The 25,191-nt window shown below is 36.8% G+C and overlaps 1 protein-coding gene across 1 annotated transcript in view; it reads right to left on the bottom strand.

Moving 5' to 3' along the window:
• The window catches only part of ush2a (Usher syndrome 2A (autosomal recessive, mild)), a gene marked incomplete at both ends in the record, with an annotated part of 210,615 nt that overhangs the window by 30,846 nt on the left and 154,578 nt on the right, over positions 1-25,191 (bottom strand). The window contains 7 exons of the mRNA XM_079385784.1: positions 4,323-4,506; positions 4,757-4,864; positions 11,710-11,908; positions 13,494-13,648; positions 14,422-14,619; positions 22,582-22,834; positions 24,413-24,636. Coding sequence (XP_079241910.1) covers positions 4,323-4,506; positions 4,757-4,864; positions 11,710-11,908; positions 13,494-13,648; positions 14,422-14,619; positions 22,582-22,834; positions 24,413-24,636 — 1,321 coding nt within the window. The remainder of the gene's footprint in view (positions 1-4,322; positions 4,507-4,756; positions 4,865-11,709; positions 11,909-13,493; positions 13,649-14,421; positions 14,620-22,581; positions 22,835-24,412; positions 24,637-25,191) is intronic.

Genomic DNA, 25,191 nt, shown 5'->3' with positions numbered 1-25,191 from the left:
AATTAGTAACTGTAAAGAAAGATGATCATTATAACAAAATAAACTGGCAGTATTTAAAAAAAAAAAAAAAAAAAAAAAAAAAAGACTTTTCAAAGGTTTCACCAGAATAAAATACAAACAAACAAACAAATAAATAAAAAATGTGTCAACTAGTCAGCTATAACCCTCATGAAATGTACAATTTTAGTTCTGATATAAATGGAGAAAAGAAAATGCAAAGATGACTAAGCCTTCTTGTAATTCTGCTTTTACATTACACTTGATTCATTGGAAAAGTCCCCGCTGGATCGATATGGTGTGATACTGTTTAACAGATGACATTGTTAATGCAATGCTGATCAGCCCCTCCACTGTGATCTGTGACAGGCGTGACAGATGCTCTGAACGGACATGAATATGAATAGAAAGGCATGCGTGTGTGTGTGTGTGTGTACGCGCATGTATTAACGCCTGATGTGGGTTATAAAAACACTCTGCGGAAGGCTTTTTTTAAGACATACATGACTTCACAAGATAGATTTGCCTTTTAAACAGAGACGGGTGTCAGTGCAAAGGTGTGCATTAGCAATGTATGTGGGTCATGTTCAACATTAAAGGCTTTTAATTTGCCATAAACTCCAAAGCCAGCCATTAATACCTCCACATTAACTATTGTTCCAGCACTATCCCTTTAAAATAGTCACATCAGTTATTATATACCGTGCTCATCATGTGTAATAAAAGCATTAGCGATATTAATCAGAGAACATGTGAAGAGTCTCACCAGAGAACAGCTGTGCATACCAACATGGCCATTGTGTATGTTGCATACTTTAAGTCAAATAAACACAATGTGGTGCATCAAAGGAGGTAGCGAGAGGCTAACCTGTTTCCCCTGAGGGAGAAAGGTTAATATTGCTCTCGTCAGAGAGACTTTCTACGCTGGTGAGGTAAGTGACAGCTAATCAACATTGTCATAAATAATCGATGAGCAGGAGTGCTGGCAGAACACCCCCCAGCCCCCTGCTTAACTGTTTCCCACATCAGCCTATAGCCTCTCCAGATAATGAACCGCTCGTCTGCCACTGTAATGCTCCTTACAGGGCTAAATTGGAGGAAGAAAGGGACAGGAATAAGCACGGGAGAAGGGAATGTCTTTTGGCAGGTCATCTGGAATTACGGCAAATTAAACGTCATGGCTATCCCCAACTCCGTTTGAAGCTACACTATAAACAAAAGCAGTGAAGGGACAATGAGAGGGAGGTCAGGTGACCGAATGGCCTGTCTAAACTGTCCAATCAGAAGACACATTTTTTTGACAGTTCAAATCAGTGTGGAAGATATAGATTTGCATGTTGAAAAAGGTTTAAACACACACACACAAACTCTCTCTCTCTTTCTCCATATATATATATATATATATATATATATATATATATATATATATATATATATATATATACATACACATGAGAGAATGCAGAGAACAATCTACGAATCACTGATTGTAAAATAATGAAACAAACAGATTTATCCTGTATCTTAAGCAGCTTATGAGACTGAACCATTGCAAATATTTACACAACATATTGCACAAACTAACCAATTATTTTGCACACACAGCGTCCCTATGTGCATTTTTTTATTACAGCCAACCAACAGATTTCACAGATGCTAAGACCGAATATATTCATGAATAACGAGGCGAAATTTGTACAACATCGAGAAAATTATTTTCGCATATTTACTTAAGTAGAACATTAAGCAGTTTTTTTTAAATTCAGCACATAAAAATATTAATTGAAAATCAAAATTTGTCCACAAAACTCACTATGAATATAATACTAAATACTAATACAAAAATGAGTAATGTTAAAAAAAGTTAAAATATTAAAAAAAAAAAAAAAATATATATATATATATATATATATATATATATATATATATATATATATATATATATATATATATATATATATATATATATATATATATATATATATATATATATATATATATATATATATATATATATATATATATATATATATATATATATATATATATATATATATATATATATATATATATGTATATACTACTATTTATATACTTTAATTACTATGCCCTATTTAATTATCTTAAAATATTTAATTTAATTTAATTATTTAATTTAACGTCAATATACAAATGTACAAATATTTTAATAAAATAATTATATTTTATTATATTACAATGTTGTAATAACATTTACATTTAGTCATTTAGCAGACATTTTTATCCAAAGCGACTTACAAATGAGGACAATGGAAGCAAGCAAAATCACCAAAAGAGCAATGATATGCAAGTGCTATAACAAGTCTCAATTAGGTCGAATAAAGATGGAAGAGATGTGTTTTTAGCTGATTCTTGAAGATGGCTAAGGACTCAGCTGCTCGGATTGAGTTGGGCAGGTCATTCCACCAGGAGGGAACATTTAATTTAAAAGTCTGTGAAAGTGATTTTGTGCCTCTTTGGGATCGCACAATAAAGCGACGTTCACTTGAAGAACACAAGCTTCTAGAGGGCACATAAGTCTGAAGTAATGAGTTTAGGTAAAGGGGTGCAGAGCCAGTGGTGGTTTTGTTGGCAAACATTAATGCCTTGAATTTTAAGCGAGCAGCTATTGGTAGCCAGTGCAAACTGATAAACAGAGGTGTGACATGCATTCTTTTCGGCTCATTAAAAATTTATCTGACTTCCGAATCTTCATTTAACTCATTCCTCAATTAATCTTCATTAAAGTTTTATTAACTAACCTTAATAAAGATGAATAAATAGTGTAATAAATGTATTGTTTATTGCTTGTTCATATTAGTTAATACATTAATATTAACAAATGACACCTAATAACATATATATACACATACATATATATATACACATACATACATATATATATATATAATTTATTGAATATATACAAAACATACATATATGTATATATAATGCTTATTTTGTTTACTGGGATGAGAGTTGCTGAAATCGCGTTTGGTCTCGTACTGTATCGCGTATCTTGTCAGTGTGTGCACTTGCTTGGCCATTTGTAGTTGATAAACAGGAAAGTGGGTCCAGCTGAATTATAATGATGATTTGTTGGACTGGTATAAAAAAGGTTATTATACCGCGGCAGCGGTCGTGGCACTCGTCGTGTGAAGCCCTCTTAGTGTGAAGACCATCGACTCTACCGTGCGACTCCACCGGGCAGGGACACCGGCAAGGGATAGTAGTATCGCTTTTTATTTAATTTTTTCATTTATATGTTTATTATTGAAATGTTGTTATATGCATGTGTCAATTTTATTTAATTTCTTTATTTTCTTAAATATGTGGGTATATAGTATTTATAGAGTTGTAACTTTTTAGTTTTAGTTACTTTTTCTTATTTGTAAGTCGCTTTGGACAAAAGCGTCTGCTAAATGACAAAAGCAAAATAAGTAAGTAAAATATATAGAGATTTAAAAATTTTTTAAATAAAACTTAAAATATAAAACATTACGTAATATTATTATTATACAGAATATAAAAAATGAAATTATGTAATAATATTTAATTATTTATTAATGTACATTAGAAAAAAAGGGGAAAAATCGTATATATACATATATATATATATATATTCTAAGTTTATATTCTTAAAAATAAAAAAAAAACTTGTCCCTTTTAGACTTGTACTCCATTCATTTACTGCTTGTTTCCTTAAAAAAAATACTAGCTTTTCTAATCTTTTTGTATATCTATTTGTTTTCTTTTTTATTTATTATACAATTAACAAAAGAAAAAATGCTTCTTACACTAGCTTGCTCTATTCTTCTTCTATTCTATCTGTTTTCATTTATTTATTATATAATTAAAAAAAACAACCTTACTACGTGTACTGCGTTAAGCTAACTGAGACTTGTTATAGCACTTGCATATCATTGCTCTTTTGTTGATTTTGATTGCTTCCATAGTCCTCATTTGTAAGTCGCTTTGGATAAAAGCATCTGCTAAATGTCTAAATGTAAATGTATAATGGTCTTAGTCTCACTGTCCATCAACAGCAGAAAAGTTTTGTTGCTGTCCTACCCTGAGTCACAAGGGGAACGCGATCAATGCGACTTTCCAAGCCAACACTGCTGCTCATTAGCTAGCCTCCCTGCTCACTCCTCTTAAAAACTTTTAATGATTTGGTATCAGAGCAGCTCTGTTACTGAAGAGCTCTGTTATTGTAGAGTCCCAGGATTCTTTAAGACACACATAGGATTAGATGTCATCGATAATCAAGTGCTAATGGCTTGTTAAAGATAGCTGACAGATAGAACCTGGTGTTGGGCTGAAGGCCAGTGTCTGTGTAGCTCTTCTTTCCTCCGTCACCGCTGAAGACGATCGCTCCGTCACGCAGCAGCCGATACTGAGAGAGCAGGCCGTTGGGTTTGAGCGGCTGGCTCCAGTGAAGCTCCACTGCTGAGGAGTTCACCTGGATATGCCTGGGCACTGCCCACACATCTAGAGAGAGAAAATAAAGATGGTAGGATAAGACAAGTGCTGATAGAAGACCAGAATGATTTATCATATTTTTACACATATAGAATGGGGTTACAAAAAGCTCTGAAACAGAAGCTTTTACTGTGAAAAGATTGCATATATATGCATGTATGTATATGTAACTGTGATTATGCATTCAGAATCAAAGAACTGCAATGTTTTTATTGTGAGAGATGTTCGAGCGAGTGTGTGTATGTGCCTGTGCATTAACCTCCTGGTGCATCTTCCAGCGTGCGGCCCATAGATGGCTGACTTGCTCCGCAACCAGCTGCAGTGCATGCAACGACAATGAAGCTGTAGTTGGTATGAGGCTCCAGACCTGCAAAAACAGTCAACATATTGCCTCTAAACACCACAGGAACAATCACCTCCTCAATTACATATCCATAGGTGCTAATGAATTTATTATAAAATAAAATGTTATTATTTCCTTTATTTAACCAGGAAAATTCCACTGACATATTACAATCTCTTCTTACAGAGAGACCTGGTCAAGACATTAAATAATACTAAATATGAATATAATGTAACATATTTAATATTTATATTTTTGACACATATAATTTATATGAAAAAATCTATCAAAGACGATAATAAAACTAGTAAACCAGCTGATTTAAGTGTAACAGTTATTATTACTATACTTCACATGACACCAAAGAATATTCTGGAATGATTCTGTTCAATTTAATATTAAAGAGTGGAGTAATGGACAGCTAAATGCATAAATAATAGATTCAACAAAAGATGTTTCATTAAAAAACAGCGTATAGGTGCTATTATAATCATAAGTAGATGAAAATTTATTATTATTTATAAATTTAAAATAAAATAAAACATTTAATAGAAATATTCATTTTAAATTGTTTAAACACAAATAAACAAACAAATAAATAAATAAATATGAAGTGTGAGTAATATGGTGTCTAACACAGCACCTGTGACAAAGATGCAGCTTCAGCAGTCAGAACCCTAAATCGGGTTCTAATCCTGAAGCACTTTAAATCTCACTCTAATCCTGAACTCTGCGCACCCCGTAAAGCCGTGCCTGTGTCTGCGGAGCACTGCCTCCACATCTGGAGGAACGCATGCACCCGCACTCCTGTTTAGTATGCCTGACGGCCTCTCTCATTTAACCCAAACACAGATCAATGTTTTCAGAACGTTGAGCTGTGTTTGGGTTAAGTAAAGAATTCTGTTGAGCATACTAAACACAGGGAACCACCGCTGAATACTGCCTTTAAAGCTTCACTTCACACATCGCCATGCAAAACATGTCCAGGTGTGTATTCTAGAAGGGCTAGGTTATTATAGTGTTGAGGGGTAAGTTATTATAGCATTAGGTGTTCAGGGGGGATGGCGGCATTTGCACGGCGTAAATCCAACCCAATTTAGAGATCAATCTACTTGGGAAACTCATAGGAAGATTACATTATTCAGAAAAAAATCTTAAGAATTAATCTTATGGAGGTTAGCTTTAGAAATAACATTAGTAAAAGCATTAATATTCCAATTTATTATTATTATTACTATTATTATTATTATAGGTAGGAAATATTTCTCAATTTGAAATATTTTATTTTAAATTTTTCACATGACAATACTATTTTCATGGACTCAAATTTGCATTTGAAGGAAGAATATGCTGTCTAATCATAAGCAGGAACTCGTAATTATTAATATGCATGTATATTAACCCAATTAAACAAACAACAATAATAAAATAAATACAAAAATCCTTCAACAACATCACCCTCTGTAAGATTTTGAATTCTCATACAAACTGAAGGGGGCACTCTTAGCCTATTAAAGACACATATACCTTTAATCAAAATGGCAAATAAATAACTATATAAATAAACAGGAGTTTAAAAAAAAAAATCAATCATTTTAGCTCTAACTCCTCGAAGCACACAGCGGCCCATTTGTAGCACATGGCTAACACAAAGCGAAACAATGCCGTAACTGTCATCCGAATTGCTCTGTACAGCACCGTGAGGAAGTGTGAGGTAATAAACGATATAAAAAGGTATTTTATTGACAAGCTGCCATTTACTGTTTGCATTAGAGAATATGAGAAGATGATAGGTGCAATCCCTGAACGTGGCGACCTGATGAGAAAAGGCCTGCGATGCTTACTCACTTTACCTGCCACATTGATAAAACCTCTAAATAATTAAGTGTCCACTTCCTGTCTACAATTACTTAATGTTTTTTTCTGTCTGGAGGGGATTATGAAGAGATCTGTGGGCTCCACGTGTCGGCCAAGCTAGGAGAATACCCCTGATGCCTTTTATAGGATCAGTTTCCTCCCGCTCACGCATAATTTAGGAGGCAGAGGTTCTTCTCTTCTATCAGGACATGGGCAGACCTCTGTGAACCCTGATAAAGCAGCTGCACACGGGAGACAGATAAGCCAGGTAAAGGGAACTTGGGATGATACTGGTGCTGGGTAAAAACTAACCAGTGACTTTACACACTTACATGAGATTGTTGCTTATTATGACACAAAGTCTTTCTGGTTTTAATTGTGTAAATTATGCTACAATTCTCTAGCGTTACACTTTATTAAGATTCACTGCGCTCTAGTGGGAAATATAAATATAAAGGCTAGTACTGTATATTAATAAATTATTAATTCATTTACAAATGTCCAATTAAACGCATGGCTTGCAACATAATTTATATAATTGAGAGCAATAATTCACATCAGTTAATGAAAAGCTATACATATTTTAGATTCTTTGGGGATTTGATAGTTAATTTAACAGAAGCTAATTTGCAATGATGAAGTGACTACACAATATTAAGAGTTTTATTTCACAGGCATGTATAATTCTCTCATATTTGGACAAATAATTGACACTGTTCAATTCTTTTTGTGATAACTTAAATATTTAATAAATGTTTTATGCAATTACTTGAAGCACATGCCATGCTACAATTTTTCACCATATATAAAAATAAATTAATAAATAACTTTTTTTCTGCCCTATTTAGGGAATATTAGGTGTAATCTACAATCTTAATGATACCATCTAAATAATCTAAAATATATTCAATTCATGAGGTTAGGACAACATTCCTAACACTATTTGTTTTTAGTTATTTAAAAAAAAATAAAGCTTTAAACCTTTTTCTCGCTTACTGCATTTTCCCAATGTGTTGAAGTCACAGTGAAAACTAATAATGCTTTAATTATTGATGCCTTTCATTTATTTGGTCTCCATTCATTACAATAACAAAGGGGACAGGAACTGTCTTTGTCACTAGGAGTGCTGTCATATGAAAGGACCGTCTCTCACAGTGCATGTGAACGTGCGCACAGCTCCTGTAGCTACAAAGGGCAGCAAAGAAATGTTAGAACGTGATCACTTTTCATGCGTCACACACAACTTGATGTAAACTTGTATAATATGTAATGATCGCAATGCAACTTGTTTCGAAATTAAAGTTTTAGTATGAGTTCTTTCATAGGTACCACATAGAAAAAAGCTAAATCTCTAATCCAGTGACTCTAATGTGGTGTTTAAAGTGGCGGCTTTGTTGCCACAGTGAAAGCAAGCAGGAGGCTTGAGTGCTTTGGTGTGCGTGTTTAATCGTGTCAAGTGAGGGAGGGCAGGAAGTTTGGGGGTTTTAAGGAGCACAGAGGTGCTTCCCAGCAGCAGTTGGTGCTGAAACACAGATGCTCAGCCCGGTCGAGTTGGTGCACGCCACAAAACACTGGTAGGATTTACCAGCTCCGCGCAGAGGGACATGAAAGTCTCAACGCGGCTTTAGAGCCTCTCCACAAAGGAAACCCCGAGCAAAGGCATCTGCAGCCCCTGCCAGCATTTGAACGGCATCACCGCCACCTCACATCCCAGCCAGCGAGTCCATCTACGCCTGCCATCACCCCCAGCCAAGTCTTAAACACGCCACACTGCCAGCCAGCCAAATCTGCCATCAGATCCCCTCCCTCCCCGCTCACCCCAGGATCCAGGACTGGCTGATTGGTTTGGTGCGTTCCTCCGCTGCCAACTTCAGAGCCTTCAGAGGAACAGAGAGAACTCCGAAAGCCCCTTATGGCCGCTGCTTGCAGAAATATCTCCGGTCGACAGCGAGTTGCAAAGGAGCTCCAGCCATTTGAAGGTCTCTGCTGATTTCAAGCTTATTTACAAAGACGTGGTGCTTCCCAGTGGCCCCTCTGGAGTGCGCAGACAGCCAGCCAGTAGCTGAGCGCTGCTGAAGGCAGGGAGGTCTGAGCTCATGTTATGAAAGGAAAAGCAAGAACTACGCGGCAGGAGATTCCTCACAAAGAACAGCAGCACAGGAGACCTGCTGTTTGAACATCGCTTGCTTTCTGAAAGACTCTGCCTACGAGGTGTTTAAACTACACATAGTCAGAATGCTTTTAAAAAAAAAAGAAAGTACAATATATTAAATTAAATGAGCCTGATTTTTTCCCTCCTGGATGTTTGTGAGCTCAAACACAGGAAGTGAGGGATGTTATGGGATGTTAGCATTCCCAGAGTCAGCTACAGTACCTCTCTGAGGAGCAGCTCCCTGCATGCGATTCATTCAGATTAATCCTGACTGGAAAGAGATCAGATGCTCCTCAAAACGATGTGCCCGACTCAGGTTTGATAATCATGTCAGCGATAGTGTCGACAGGCTGGAGAGAGAAACATTCTCTTTTTCTCTTAGCATGAATTATGCGTTTCATACGGTCCGTAGAGACAGACACTTACACCACAAATGTGCTCTCTGAACAGAAGCCTGTTCAAAATGATGATTCAAAGGAACGTATACAAAGGACATATTTTACTAAGACTAAAAATCAATAAATACATAAATAATATTATTATATTTATTATTATTATTACTACCACTGCCATTATTATTATTGCCACCAACTGAGTATCCACTGATTACAATAAATTATTTTATTGACAGCAGTTGCACATATCAATATTTGATGAGAAAAGCCTCCAAACATTACATTATTGCAGACATTATAAGTGCCTGCATATTTGTGTGCAAAACACAAAGACAGTGTGTACAAAATAGAACGAAAAATAAAACTGAATTATTATAATAATAATAATAATAATAATAATAATATATAAGAAGAATATAATAATATTCCTAATAATAATACCTTCAAATGATTACCTAAATTCTACCTGAATTTAATTTCATTATGTACTAATTATAAATCACAAACTGAATTATTGCATGTCAATATTTGGTTCATAATAACAATAATAATAAGAATAATAATGGTCACACTTTATTTGAAGGTGTCCTTGTTACAGTGTAATTTTACATTTAAGTACAGAATAATATTAATTAACTACATGTACTTACTACATGGTTAGGGTTAGGATTAGGGTTTGGCTTACGGTTACTTGCATGTTTTGCACATACAAAATTTATTGTCATAGGATCCAATTTATTTATTGTTAAGTACATGTAATGTGTAACAAGGACACCTTCAAATAAAGTGTTACCATAATAATAATAATAATAATAATAATGCTTCCAACTGATTACACATTTGACCTGAATTTACTGAATTTAATTACATTACATATTAATTATAATAATAAACTGCATTAATGCCTGTGCCGATATGTGATGAGAAAATCCTAAAACCTCTAAACATTATATTATCATTGCAGACATTATAATTAGTGGCTATGTTAAGACATTGTGTACAAAAATGTAAAATAAAAACATTTGATCATCAAGATGATGATTATTATATATATATATATATATATATATATATATATATATATATATATATATATATATATATATATATATATATATATATATATATATATATATATATAATATTACAATATCAATAATAAAAATAATAACTTCTAATAAAGAAAAAACTGATCAAATAGATACTGCTCAGAAAAAAATGTAAATCTTCCTTGGAACGAAATTTGTGAGCACTTAATCTGAATCCCTCTCTCTGTGTGTGCTGGCTGTTGTGCAGCTGTCCATTGCCATGTGCTGGGCTGCGCCGAGTCGGGCGGCACTGAAAGTGGGAGTGGACCGTGTGCGTACCCTTGCGGTGGTGACGGATGGCTCAGGGCCAGGAGCACTGCTCCTCTCCCAGGCAGATAAAAGAAGCCCCACAAATCAGCAGAGGCCTCAGGAGTGATGGGCAGGCCGGCTGCTCATTGCGGGAATCAGGTGTAAATTCAGTCATTAGATTGCTTCCAGAAACAGCATGCATAAATAAAGGCAGGGCACATGGAGGAGACACGGCGGATCCTCACTCTCTTACTCTCGCCGCTGCTGCCGTCAGGGCCAGCATGGGGCATCGTGTAGGGGGCGGCTGCTCTCTGCTGCTAAACTGATTCATCACTCGCTCTCTGACATTCCTTTTTATTTCTCTCTTGCTTTCAGTACTTTCAATACCTCCTTATGTTAAAGTTCAACATAACACTGAGAGTTGCTGCTTAATAATCTGTAGGTAATTTTACTTCAATGTTAATAAGTTTTGCAGTTCAAAATACTATAATACTACAAAATACTACAGTTCAGAATACAGTTCACTATTACTTAATCTGCTACATAAATTCACATTTTGGGTTTTGAGGACTGTGGCATAAGAAATTAGATATAACAATGAATCTAAGAAAACAAGCAAATCTGGGAAGCAAAATCTAGGGATGTGTGAAATGTTTAAATGATGTATATTCTGGTTCTAAAACAAATAATTAAATATGAAAAAATAAGTAAAATTAAACAAATATATTATTATAAATTATTATTAAAGAGTTATATCTACAGATCATAAAAACATTTAAAAGTATAGAATGTATATACAAATATTTTTAATGTATTATTTATGCTACCATTCAAAATTTTGTATCTGTAAGATTTTACTAACATGCTTGGTGATCAGTAAACATTTATTATTAATAATATTAAAAACAGTTGTGCTGTTTAAAATTTTTGTGGAAGCAATGACATTTTTTCAGGATTCATTGATGAATAGAAAGTTCAAAAGAACAGTAATTATTTGACAGACTTTTTTATAACAATGTAAATGTATTTTAACTAATCATTTTAGACCTATTTAACGCATCCTTGGATCAAAAAATAAATAAAATCTTACTGACCCCAAAATTTTGAAAGGTACTGTATAGGTGATACCTGTGACATTGTAAGCCATTTCCCCCTCTGTATGTGTGTGGATGACTCCAACGCCGGTCTGATTGATGCGGTACTCCCGGATGATACCGTTCTGTTTGGCTGGAAGCACCCAGCTGATCCTCAGGGCCCCGGGCCCCAACGCAGTCACCACTGGAGCAGCGATTCCCTCTGGCTCCCCCTGGACAGTCACTGCCACAACCTGCACACACACCAAAAAGAATTACAGAGCAATTTGCCCTAATGGAGGCTTGGATATCCTGCTCTAATAGAATGTCACTAGTGGTTTCAACTCTTGTCTTTAGGAGTGGCAGACTATTAGGAAAGGGCCGCAAGAGGTGGTTAAGGTGTTTTTTTTCCCGGCTACGTGTAGGCCGGCCCGGCGCTGGCCTGATGTGCTTGTGAGCCTGCAGAGTGTCCACAAAGATTAAATCAGGTTCCTCATTCCCACCGACAGAGCTGGCTGAGCAGGGTCCCGCTGAGCAACAACAGGGTGCCCCGTGGTAATTGCTCCCCTTGTATTGGGTCGGACAATAATTGCAACTGTTTGGGCAATGCTTGCAGGTGTACAAGTTAATCCTGATCCACTTAAAAACGATCGTGCAAGGGGCAAGAAGAAAGAAGTAGTGGATCATTGGTGGCCAATTGGTGTGCTGGGCAAGACCCCGGAGGTGTGTGGAAAAAAAATGGACCTAACACTACTCTGGGAGGTTCTTTTTACTTTGCCTCTAGCAGATCTGTGTGGTTATTGATAATCGGATCCTAAATTAGACATAAAAAGAGAAGATAGACAGGTTAATTTGCTCTTTCATCAGCTGAGCCGCTGACAGCTATTACAAGGAGACAACAATTATGGCAGGAAGTCAGCTGTTGCTCTGCTTCCATTAGCTTGCCATTAAAAATATCCTGTTTACTTGGCACTAGCGACATAACATTGGAAGGGGGAGTACAACTCCTACAATCCTTTACAAGCGTTTTGTAGCACTTAAACACAATGCTTGTAATACTTGCAGGTAGGACTGTAACAAAGACAAAGGACAATAGGAACATATGCAGTGACTATAAGTACCTTAAAGGTGCACCATTTTTCCATTTGAAAAGTGGCTTTGACAAACATGTTTAAAGTCAATTCTATCATGACAACTCTCGGAGTGTTTAACATGGTCATGTACATGGCAATATTAATGTGTTCAGTCTTTGCGGGGATAGATCTGCTACATTGCTGCTGCAGCAGAGCAAGTACCAAGATTTGCTACTGCCAATACATTCACAACATCCTGCTGTGAGCATGTAAGAAATACTGCTGCTGCACATATAACATATATATGAAATAACCCACATATATAGCATACATGAATCACCCAGTAGCAGATCTATACAGGTGTAGCTGGGGAAGGTGGAGGGTTTCTGATGCGTGCTACAACTGCTACAGCAAACACTAGCCATGTATTTAAATACTGAGCAGAAAGCTCATTGGTTGCTGATACAGAAAGAACCATTCAGTTGCGTCATTTGATGATGTCATTATGTCAGATTTAATTAGACCTACTGGACTGTGCCATCTTGAATTTTATTTTTAGAACAGAACTTTGGATTTGTACTCATAACAGATGTTAAAATATTTTCTCCTGTCCCAGTTTAATAAGCAGAAACTAGAAGTAATTTGTAGAATACTTTCTAGAATTCTTACCACTAGAAGCACAGAAATGATATACTTTACTGCTGTATTGTACATGATTTTCTGCCTACAATGATTAAGATGAAAGGCAGATGAGAAACAGACTCACTTTTGAGCTGTCTGTGCAGCCGGCGGCAGTACAGGCTCTGAGCTGGTACAAGTACTCCTGAAAAGGTCGGATTCCTCCTGCATCAGTGAAGCTATCATCAGTGCCACGGTAGCGCTCCTGTCCGTCACGCAGGATCACATAGTGACTTATCTCACCTATGATGGTACAAAAAATACACAGGGTCAAAAAGTAGCTTCAACACCTATTCCACTCAGTATAATAGTGAAACCGGTGGACTAAATTTCTTTCAAAATCACAACAGATTGGGCGGCAAGTCGTTTGATTAGCACACAGAGTGAAGTCCTAATGAGCAATCAGCATGTTTCTTTACATATTAAGTGGCACAGAAGTTCCCTAAAATGAAGCTTGTTATTCTCACTTAGTGTTTATGTGCATGTGAATTTCATTCTTCATAAATTATTCTGCCGAGCTATGCAGATTACGCTTAATAACAGGCAGGTCTTCAGAGGAGAGATGATAAAACAATCAGCTAGTTCCACTCTGTCTGAGTCATATCATTAGAGCCTGAAGAAAAAGCCTGTCTTCTAGTTTGTTGGGGGAAATGTGAGTAAATCTTCTGAGAGTCACGACTTCAGGCGTGGATTACCCAAACTGATTCACTCCGTGATTAATCATTTACATAACCAAACGTTCTACTGAATAAACATATGACAATATTACCATGAGAGCAAGAAACCACAAAAAATGATGTGCTCTGATTTGAGGAGGGAAAAGGAAATCATACTATGTAGGATTAAATATTAATTCAAAAAGTTTGTAACTATAAAGACATTAAATTTCCAAGATGTTCAGTCATTTACTCTACAATGTAAATCAAACATATATTCTTTAAAGAATTAAGGACTGGTATCACTTTACCATTGAGGGATGTAATATAAGTCAAGTACCACCTTTCTGAGATAATTACCATTGGGCTTGTTTGGAGCTGACCATTCAAGCTGGATGATGTCATCACGCAGACCCACATGGCTCCAGTGAGGAGGAGACACACCCCAAGGTGCATCTTCTTTAGTAGTGACACGAGAGGAGGGACTGAACCCACGGCCAAAGCTGTTCCAGGCTCCAATTCTATACTCATAACTGGTGTAAGGGTCCAGTTCAGAGTCTGAAATGACACACCAGAGAATACACACAGTCAAAAAAACACACACATTCCTCAGAATTCCCATGAAACTTCTTGACGGCACCACAGGAGTGTCTCTAAAGTGTCTCAGTTTTCAGACTAAAACAAGACTAAAGTTTAAAGGGTAGCCAGGGACCCTGCGTTTACTGTAATGCTCTTTGTTATCAGAAATACAATGGTGTGTTGTAAACGTGTGTTTGGGGAGTCATGGGTGTAAATCTCTGAGATGGGTTTCATCAGACAGGCGGAGGCACTTATAGGAGTGACAGGATGACAAAACACCCTTCTCAGAGGACAAGACAGAGTCTCACTAAGTTGACCAAGCTAAATTATTATTACTACTACAAAAAACAACATTCAAAAATTCAACATTCAAATTAAACATTTAAAATTACATTAAAATAAAATTATGTAATTTTATAAATGACAAAAAATTCAATTATATGCATTTGCTTGTACATTCAGCAATACCAATATACTTTATTTTATTTTGTTAATAAAAACAATTAATATTATTTCTGCATATTTCTGCCTATTATTTCTGCATAAATATGACCCAAAACATCATCAGATTTTCATACTAGAACCGAATCAATTAATCGAGAGAAAAATATTTTCTTTGTCATTTATTTTACTTGCTCAAGGGCACCTCAGTCGTGGTATTGAGGGTTGTACATTCACTCCCCCCACCTACAATCCCTGCCGGCCCGAGACTCAAACCCGCAACCTTTTGATTACAAGTCCAACTCTCTAACCATTAGGCCACAACTTCCCCGTATACTACTAGGCCTATTACTACTAATGACTAATTAAAGGGGTTAATTTAAATTTCTTGTGAAATAGAACTGAATTCAGCTGGAATGAATCTCAATGAAGGAAGTTAGTACAAAATCCTCTTAAAGTCAACATGAATAGATTGTACAACTCTTTTTTTTAATTTTCAATATTTTCATTGATTGGATTCTGAAGTGGGTGTTTCATACTAGAATGGAGCACGGTGGATTTTGGAGGAGGGCGTTGTCAAAAAAGATGTGAAGATTTTTGATTTCCTGATGACTTCAAAATTCACAATACCCCAAGGGTGTTTGCTACACAAAGTCAGGAGGAAGTGAAATCGTTCATATTTGTGTGGCTGGCAAATCAATGCTTGTGCAGCATTTGTCCGAGAGCACTCAGTGTCATCTTTCTCTGGGGTGCGGGTATGGGGGCGTGAGAAACATCTGGAGGAGTGCAGGGCCACGACAGGTTTATACGCTTCTGCCCAGATGGTGGCACAGCGCTGACTAGAATCACTCTCCTCGTGCCAGCCAGCCCCCTCAACTCCGGCATTAGTCTTGATTAAACAGACGTAACTAACCAAATAAATAACACCTCGGATGAGGTTGAGCCAGTACGAGGGGCCAACACTCCCCCCTGAAAAGATAAATAAGTGTGCAAGTCAAGGGGGCGCTCTAAACACCCTTAAAGTTTTAATGATGAGTTTGAAATAGCAGGTGAGATTTATGACTCACGACAATTAATACACACTAAAGCATCTTGTCTTGTGAACACATGAAATGTGCAGATGTTTACAGTACAGTGTGAGGAACATCCCCGAAATGACTGACACTTTCCTTTTTGTGTGTGTGTGTGTGAGCCATTCAGTTTGATGTCTTTACATAAAAGAGCACCTAGGGCATATACCATTTCTTGTTTATTAAATACATTTGGCTCTCGTTTGCAGGGCTGTTGCTTAAAAACACAGGGCTCTGGAAAAAAAAATATGGCCCTGCTTTTATATAAATTCATATTATGGGACACGCATTTTCATAAATTCATGCTTCCACATTTAAAATATTAGAAAAACAAAAAACAAGAGGGCAACAAACACACACACACACACACACACACACACGTTGGGCTTCCATGTTTTATGGGGACATTCCATAGGCGTAAAGGTTTTTATTCTTTACAAACTGTATTTTCTATTGCCCTTCACCAACACCTTACATGAAACTTTCTGCATTTTTAGATGTTTAAAAAACTTAATTCTGTATGATTTATAAGCTTGTTTCCTCATGGGGACCAAAATATATCCCCACAAGGACAAGGATTTGGATATTGCCATCTTTGTGTGGACATTTTGTCCCCATAACGTAGAGTATACCTGAACAACACACACATAAATATGTATAAAAACATTACTAAAACAAGTTAAACAAAACTAGAACTATTAAAAGACCTTTTAAAAATTGTTATTGAAATAAAATGTATGCATATATATACACAGTGGGGCAAATAAGTATTTGATACACTGTAAGTGCAAAAACTTGAAAAATCGGCAAAGAATGGAGAGATCTGTAATTTTCATCGTAGGTACACCTCAACTGTGAGAGACAGAATATAAAAAATAAAATAAAAAATCCAGAAAATCACATTGTATGATTTTTGAATAATTAATTTCCATTTTATTGCATGAAAATTAGTATTTGATACAATAGAAAAATAGAACTTAATATTTGGTACAGAAACCTTTGTTTACAATTACAGAGGTCAGACGTTTCCTGTAGTTCTTGACCAGGTTTGCACACACTGCAGCAGGGATTTTGTCTCACTCCTCCATACAGGTTTTCTCCAGATCTTTCAGGTTTTGGGGCTGTCGCTGGGCAACACGGAGTTTCAGCTCCCTCCATAGATTTTCTATTGGGTTCAAGTCTGGAGACTGGTTAGGCCACTCCAGGACCTTGAAATGCTTCTTACGGAGCTACTCCTTAGTTGCCCTTGCTGTGTGTTTGGGGTCATTGTCATGCTGGAAGACCCAGCCACGACCCATCTTCAATGCTCTTACTGAGGGAAGGAGGTTGTTGCCCAAAATCTCGCGATACATGGCCCCATCCATCCTCTCCTCAATACGGTGCAGTCGTCCTGTCCCCTTTGCAGAAAAGCACCCCCAAAGCATGATGTTTCCACCCCCATGCTTCACGGTTGGGATGGTGTTCTTGGGATTGTACTCATCCTTCTTCCTCCAAACATGGCGAGTGGAGTTTATACCAAAAAGTTCTATTTTAGTCTCATCTGACAACATGACCTTCTCCCATGCCTCCTCTGGATCATCCAGATGGTCTTTGGTAAACTTCAGACGGGCCTGGACATGTGCTGGCTTGAGCAGGGGGACCTTGCACGCGCTGCAGGATTTTAATCCATGACGGTGTAGTGTGTTACTAATGGTAACCGTTGAGACTGTGGTCCCAGCTCTCTTCAGGCCATTGACCAGGGGCCGGATTCACAAAACATTCTTAAGAAGAAATTTCATCTTAACTGCCATTTTCTTCTTATTTTTTAACTTAAGAAAAAAGTTAAGAATATTTTGTATTCCCAAACATTCTTCTTAAGAATATTCTTATCTTTTTTCTTAAGATTGTTCTTAAGACAAAAATTAAGAAGAATTCAAATTCTTGAAAAGAATCTTCTTAAAAATCATCGTAAATAACTTCTTAAATTTAGGACAGCCCCAGACTTGTCTTAAATCCAAAACAGTAAGAATTATTTAATGAATTTATTGGGTTATTTCAAAATAATTGTTATATTTAAGCATTACAACAACGTTAGCTACATAGCCTAATACATACTGTGACTATTAATAGCGATGTGCGTGAGTTTTCTGAAGCGACAGCGATGACTAATAATGTAAACAATGATCGGTCATGATTAGCCTGTGTGTGACACTACTTTTTGCAAACTTCAAAACTCCGTAGCAACTCTACAAAAACGAGTAAGATAGGTAACTTTAACTGGACGCTATTATTTTAGCTTATAAATACGACATAATCTTTGGCAGTATGCAGCGCATATGACTGTGTAATGCGGACACACATACCGGAAGTGTTCACTCGGATGAGAGCAAAAACACAGCCCAGCACTACAAAACTGAATGAAACAGATCGCTGCGGCTTGAGACAGGCTGTTCAAAAACATGCCGCATTAAAAATGTAAAACTGAGCGCCAGTCAAAATCGCGACAAAAAAAAAGTGTGCGTGCTTAATATGATTATTAGGGTAATCTGCAGGAAGTGCAAAAAGACAATAAAGAGTTTAGACTGTCATTTTCTTCTTAAGAAAAAAAATTAAGATGTTCTTAAAAATATATTTGAGAACTTAAGAATTTTTCAAGAATTGCACTTAAGAACATTCTTACGAACTTCGTATAATTTATCTTAAGAAATTTCTTAACTTATTTCTTAAGAAGATTTTCGTGAATCCGGCCCCAGGTCCTCCCGTGTAGTTCTAGGCTGATCCCTCACCTTTCTCAGGATCATTGATACTCCACGAGGCGAGATCTTGCATGGAGCCCCAGTCCGAGGGAGATTGACAGTCATCTTGAATTTCTTCCTTTTTCTAATAATTGCGCCAACAGTTGTTGCCTTCTCACCAAGCTGTTTGCCTATTGTCCTGTAGCCCATCTCAGCCTCGTGCAGGTCTACAATTTTGTACCTAGTGTCCTTAGACAGCTCTTTGGTCTTGCCCATAGTGGAGAGGTTGTAGTCTGATTGATTGAGTGTGTGAACAGGTGTCTTTTATACAGGTAACGAGTTCAAACAGGTGCAATTAATACAGGTAATGAGTGGAGGATAGGATGGCTTCTTAAAGACAAACTAACCGGTCTGTGAAAGCCAGAATTCTTGCTGGTTGGTAGGTGATCAAATACTTATTTCATGCAATAAAATGGAAATTAATTATTCAAAATGTGATTTTCTGGATTTTTTTTTTATATTCTGTCTCTCACAGTTGAGGTTATGAAAATAACCTATTATGAAAATTACAGATCTCTCCATTCTTTGTAAGTGGGAAAACTTGAAAAATCGGCAGTGTATCAAATACTTATTTGCTCCACTGTGTATATGTATATATATATATATATATATATATATATATATATATATATATATATATATATATACACATACATACATACTTCAGGAAGAAGAAAAGTGGCACGCATGACCCCATCCACTTTAACGGGATGGTTGTTGAACGTGTCTCCAGCTTCAAGTTCCTGGGAACCCACATCTCGGAGGACCTGACCTGGACCACCAACACATCCAGCCTAGTCAAGAAGGCTCACCAATGCCTCTTCTTCCTTAGGACACTGAAGAAGAACCACCTGTCTCCAACCATCCTGGTGAACTTCTACCGGTGTGCGATTGAAAGCATCCTGACCAACTGCATCACAGTCTGGTATGGGAACTGCTCAGTTGCTGACCGCAAGGCACTGCAGAGGGTGGCGAAAACCGCCTAGCGCATCACAGGGACACCACTTCCTGCCATTGAGGATGTCCAGAGAAAACGCTGTTTACGTCGAGCTCGCAGCATTCTTAAGGACTCCTCTCACCCTGACCATAGACTGTTTAATTTACTGCCCTCTGGGAGGCGCTTAAGGAGCCTCCGAACAAAGACCAGCAGACTCAGGAACAGCTTTTTCCCTACAGCTGTCTCCCTACTGAACTCTGCCCGATGATAGCCCCTCACACACCACTACAAACTCTTCACCCCTCCCCATCACTAAATTGGTTATAAAAAAAAATAAAAATAATTTCTCTATGCACTTTCAGTGTTCATTGCACTAGTGTTTATGTATCTTAATGTATAGCTTATTCATATCCATTTGTAATTGTTCATAGTTTTTGCTCATAGTGTACATACATTTACTGCATAATCCATCTGTATAGTATGTTCATATCACTCATCTGTATGTCATACTGATAGTATTTAAAAATTTGTAAATTATGTCAATAGTACTGCCTTATCTGTATATTTCTGTACATATGTAACATTGTAGGCACTGTATAGCCTGTACCTCTGCTTATTGCACTTCTGGTATATGCTGACTGCATTTCGTTGCCCTGTACCTTACATGTGCAATGACAATAAAGTTGAATCTAATCTAATCTAATACATACAGGTGCATCTCAATAAATTAGAATATCGTGAACAAGTTTTTTTTTTTGTAACTTATTTCAAAAAGTGAAACTTTCATATATTTTAGATTCATTACATGTAAAGTAAAACATTTCAAAAGTTTGTTTTAATTTTGCTGATTAGAGCTTACAGCTCATGAAAGTCAAAAAATCCAGTATCTCAAAATATTAGAATAATTACATTTGAGTTTCATTAAATGACCATCCCTACAGTATAAATTTCGGGTATCACTTGTTCTTTGAAATCACAATAATGGGGACGACTGCTGACTTGGCAATGGTCCAGAAGACAATCATTGACACCCTCCACAAAGAGGGTAAAATCACAGAAGTCATTACTGAAAGGGGTGGATGTTCACAGAGTGCTGTAACAAAGCATATTAAATGCAAAGTTGATTGGAAGGAAGAAATTGGGTAGGAAAAAGTGCACAAGCAACAGGGATGACCGCAAGCTTGAGAATACTGTCAAGCAAAGCCGATTCAAACACTTGGGAGGGCTTCACAAGGAGTGGACAGAAGCTGGAGTCAGTGCATCAGGAGTCACTACGCTCAGACGTCTTCAGGAAAAGGGCTACCAAGCCATTTCTGAAACAGAAACAACATCAGAAGCATCTTACCTGGGCTAAAGAGAAAAAGAACTGGACTGTTGCTCAGTGGTCCAAAGTTCTCTTTTCAGATAAAAGTAAATTTTACATTTCATTTGGAAATCAAGGTCTAGAGTCCGGAGGAAGACTGGAGAAGCAGAGAATCCAAGCTGCTTGAAGTCCAGTTTGAAGTTTCCAAAGTCAGTGATGATTTGGGGTGTCGTGATGTCTGTTGGTGTTGGTCCATTGTGTTTTATCAAGTCCAAAGTCAATGCAGCCGTCTACCAGGAGATTTTGGAGCATTTTATACTTCCATCTGCTGACAAGCTTTATGGAGATGCTGATTTCCTTTTCCAGCGGGACTTTAGCACCTGCCCACAGTGCCGAGACCACTTCCAAGTGGTTTGCTGACCATGATATTACTGTGCTTGATTGGCCAGCCAACATTGACCTGACCTGAACCCCATATGGAATCTATGGGATATTTTCAAGATAACGATGAGAAACAGTCGATCCAACAATCCAGACGAGCTGAAGGCTCAATAGTGCCTCAGCAGTGCTATAGGCTGATCGCTTCCATGCCACACCCCAGTGATGCTGTCATTTGTGCTATAGGAGCCCTGACCAAGTATTGAGTGCATAAATTAACATTAAGAACTTGAACTTTTCTGTTTTGCAAATCCTTTTTTTTGATTGATCTTAGGAAATATTCTAACATTATATATATATATATATATATATATATATATATATATATATATATATATATATATATATATATATATATATATATATACATATATATATACATTTTATTTCAATAACAATTTTTAAAAGGTTTTTTAATAGTTTTAGTTTCACTTAACTTGTTTTAGTAATGTTGTTTTTCTGTCATTTTTATTAGTTTTTTTTAAATGTATCTATTTAGCTTTATTTTATTTCAGTTGTGGTTTTTCATGTAATATATAAATATTTCATTTCAATAACTATTTTTAAAATGTGTTTTAATAGTTTTAGTTTAATTTTTGTTAATAATAAAACTTTGGTCCAATAAATACTTTTTTTTTTGAAAATGAAAATAGTGAAAAAATAGTGTATAAATATATATATATACACACACACACACACATACATATACATGAAGAGTTTATTTGCAAAAACAGATGACTCCGTTTTTTTAAAGTTTCAAAAATCATGTTTTTATAATGTTATCATGTTTTTATTGTGTTAGTTATGTTTTTAGTTATTTTTTAACCTAATCAAAATAACCCAACTCCAGTTTGATTGAGATTAATTGGAATGCACAATGAACAAAAATTATTTTTGAAAATTGTTAAAAACGGAGTAATCTGTTTTTTCAAACGAACTCTTCATATATAAGAGTTGTTTATATATGAGACTGTTTACCTGTGAAACTGTATCGGTTTGCCACTCCACTGTATATCAGCTGCTCTGAGGATGGGCAGAACTGGTTGTGGGTGGCAGCAGGAGGAGCTTCTGTTCGGGTGGATGCAGCAGCAGAGGAAATTGGAACATGCGCAGGGACCGGCTCGCCTGGTACCCATGTACAGATGGACTGTGCCGGGCTAAAATCACACAAGCTGCAGTAAGCTCCTGCGGCCGCCGACACAGGACACACCGTACTGGGGCGGCATTTCTCCTAAAGGACACATGCGCACACACAATCTCATTAGTGACAACAGTCATCAGACAACTGTTGTGTGTCAAAGTACCCCTGCCAGCGGGTGTGTATGGAGTCCTCTGTCTCAATAAATAGCACGGATGCCCCTTAATGACATAATTACAAGTTAATGACCGCCATCCCAGTTTTCTTTTCTTGGTCTCTTTCTTTTCCTCGTGAGCTCAAGCTGGGTGCACGATGAGCTTGTGTTACAGCGAGCAAATCTGATTAATGAAGTGTGACTGTGAGTGCCTACTTCCTGAGGAGAGGAGCAGATACATCACTGCTTTGTGCCTCATATTTCCAACCTCCACTTTACATCATGGCAGCTTGAGTTTAAAACTCAACTATTTTACTAAAACACCTATCCAATAACGGTCTTTAACACTGATAATTTATCAGCACTAAATCTAACAGCTAATTACAGTCTCTTTGCTGATTGTGTGATGCACACTGAATATAAAAGTCTGGATCAGGCAGCTCTAATCTGGGGTGCATTTCCCAAAAGCAACTATGGTCACAAGTTCCGTCATTACCAATAGAGTTGGAACTAACGACCATTGTTAGCTAACGATGGTTTTGGGAAATGCACCCCTGATTGTAGGCTTGACGCAATTTGCAGGAATGAGGCCAATATATATATATAAATATATATACATACGTATATATAATCAAATTTGTGTTTATAAGATACTGAATTTCTACAATCAACACTTTTGAAGATTATATAGTCACTGATTTTGCCATCAGAATTTGGTTTGAAACGCTTTTTAGAAACTTAACTTAGATATCCATGACCAGAACTGCTTTCTGGTCAATTTTAAGTAGGCTACTTAATGTTTTCTGTTTATGGAAAATCAGGTATTTTAAATGTATTAAATTGCAACAAATGTGCAAATACAAATATATTTAAATACATGTCATAACTGTACATATTTCAGTATAAATGATATTAAAGTATATTTTAGTTTACCATAATTGCTTGTGAGTGAGTACACTTTAGCCATATTTCAAAGACAATAGAGTAATTATTAAATTACATACAAGGATGTACTTATGGCCCACTAATCTTAAAAAACTAAATGTCATATAAATTTAAACTAGAATTATTTTTCATTTAATTGGATGTAACATGCAATTACATATAGTTCACACTTAAGTATTTCCATAATAAGTACTCTTTTTAAAAGAATAAAAAGCACGTTTCTCACACAGAGCTGATTAGAATACATTTGAAATTTCCATCTATTATAGTGGGATCAATGATTTCTGATAAACCCGTATATAAACATCACAAAAAAACAGTTTTTACCTATCAGTGGCAGTTCTTTTCTGAAGATCAGACATTTAGTCAAAAGTCTAGCTATACAGTACTAGTCTCTCCATAATCTGTTTTGACAAATTTTGGCAAAGCACCGCCTTAATCTGAGTTTGAAAAACTGGCGTGACACTACAGAACAGCTTGAGGGCAAAGTCTTGACTAAGTCTTCATCCTGAAGAACTATTGCTGAACGAGCATACAGTGAATATGTCACCCTGAGTGAAAGTGTTAATTACCGGGATGAGGATGCTGGCCGGGGCTCTGTCAGCACACACAGATGTGAGCGGATTGAAGCCCACTCCATTACAACACTCTTCCTCCTGATCAATCACCTCTGACCAGCAGCACTTCAGCGACGCTGTCCTGTTCTCCAGCAAATGGACTTTAGACTCTCTGCCGGGACCCGTGCAGCACCAGGAGGTGGATGTGTTAATGTAGTGCTCTCCACAGCAGATGAATCCTATGTAAAACAAATTATACATGGAAGATGTTGATGCTTTTTAATAGGCAAGAGAGCCTTAATCATCACAATCCATTATAATAGTGCAGGAAAGTTATGAGAGGCAGTTTAGATTTAAAAAAAACTTTGTTTGAATGACACATGGAGTTCATTCAGACAACATCCTGGTACTTCACTAAACCAAAAGACAACTAATAATGCATATGAAAACATCTTTGACATATAAACATGAGTGTTGTCAGCACATTTCTAAAATCAAGAATATGACATCTAACATGTGGCCATTACAGCTCATGGGATGTTTCCAGTGGATGTCGGAGAGCTGCATGCGCAGCTGACATGTAAAAGATGCAGACGGCTGTGCTGCATGAGGAATCAGCTTCACCTGGTGATATGGCCACTGTCTCCTCCCATCAGCCATCAGTGCTCAGCACCCACATCTGCATCCTCTCCTATTACCTCTAAAAGCATCACCGCATTCTCAGAGACCTGACTCAACATACACGCACCAGCTCTGCAAACACAGCTATGTTTGAGGGGGGTTGAAATACCTGC

Source organism: Barbus barbus (assembly GCF_936440315.1).
Source record: "Barbus barbus genome assembly, chromosome: 30".
In the NCBI taxonomy this organism is placed as follows: Eukaryota; Metazoa; Chordata; class Actinopteri; order Cypriniformes; family Cyprinidae; genus Barbus; species Barbus barbus.
This window is presented reverse-complemented; position numbering and strand designations above follow the sequence as displayed.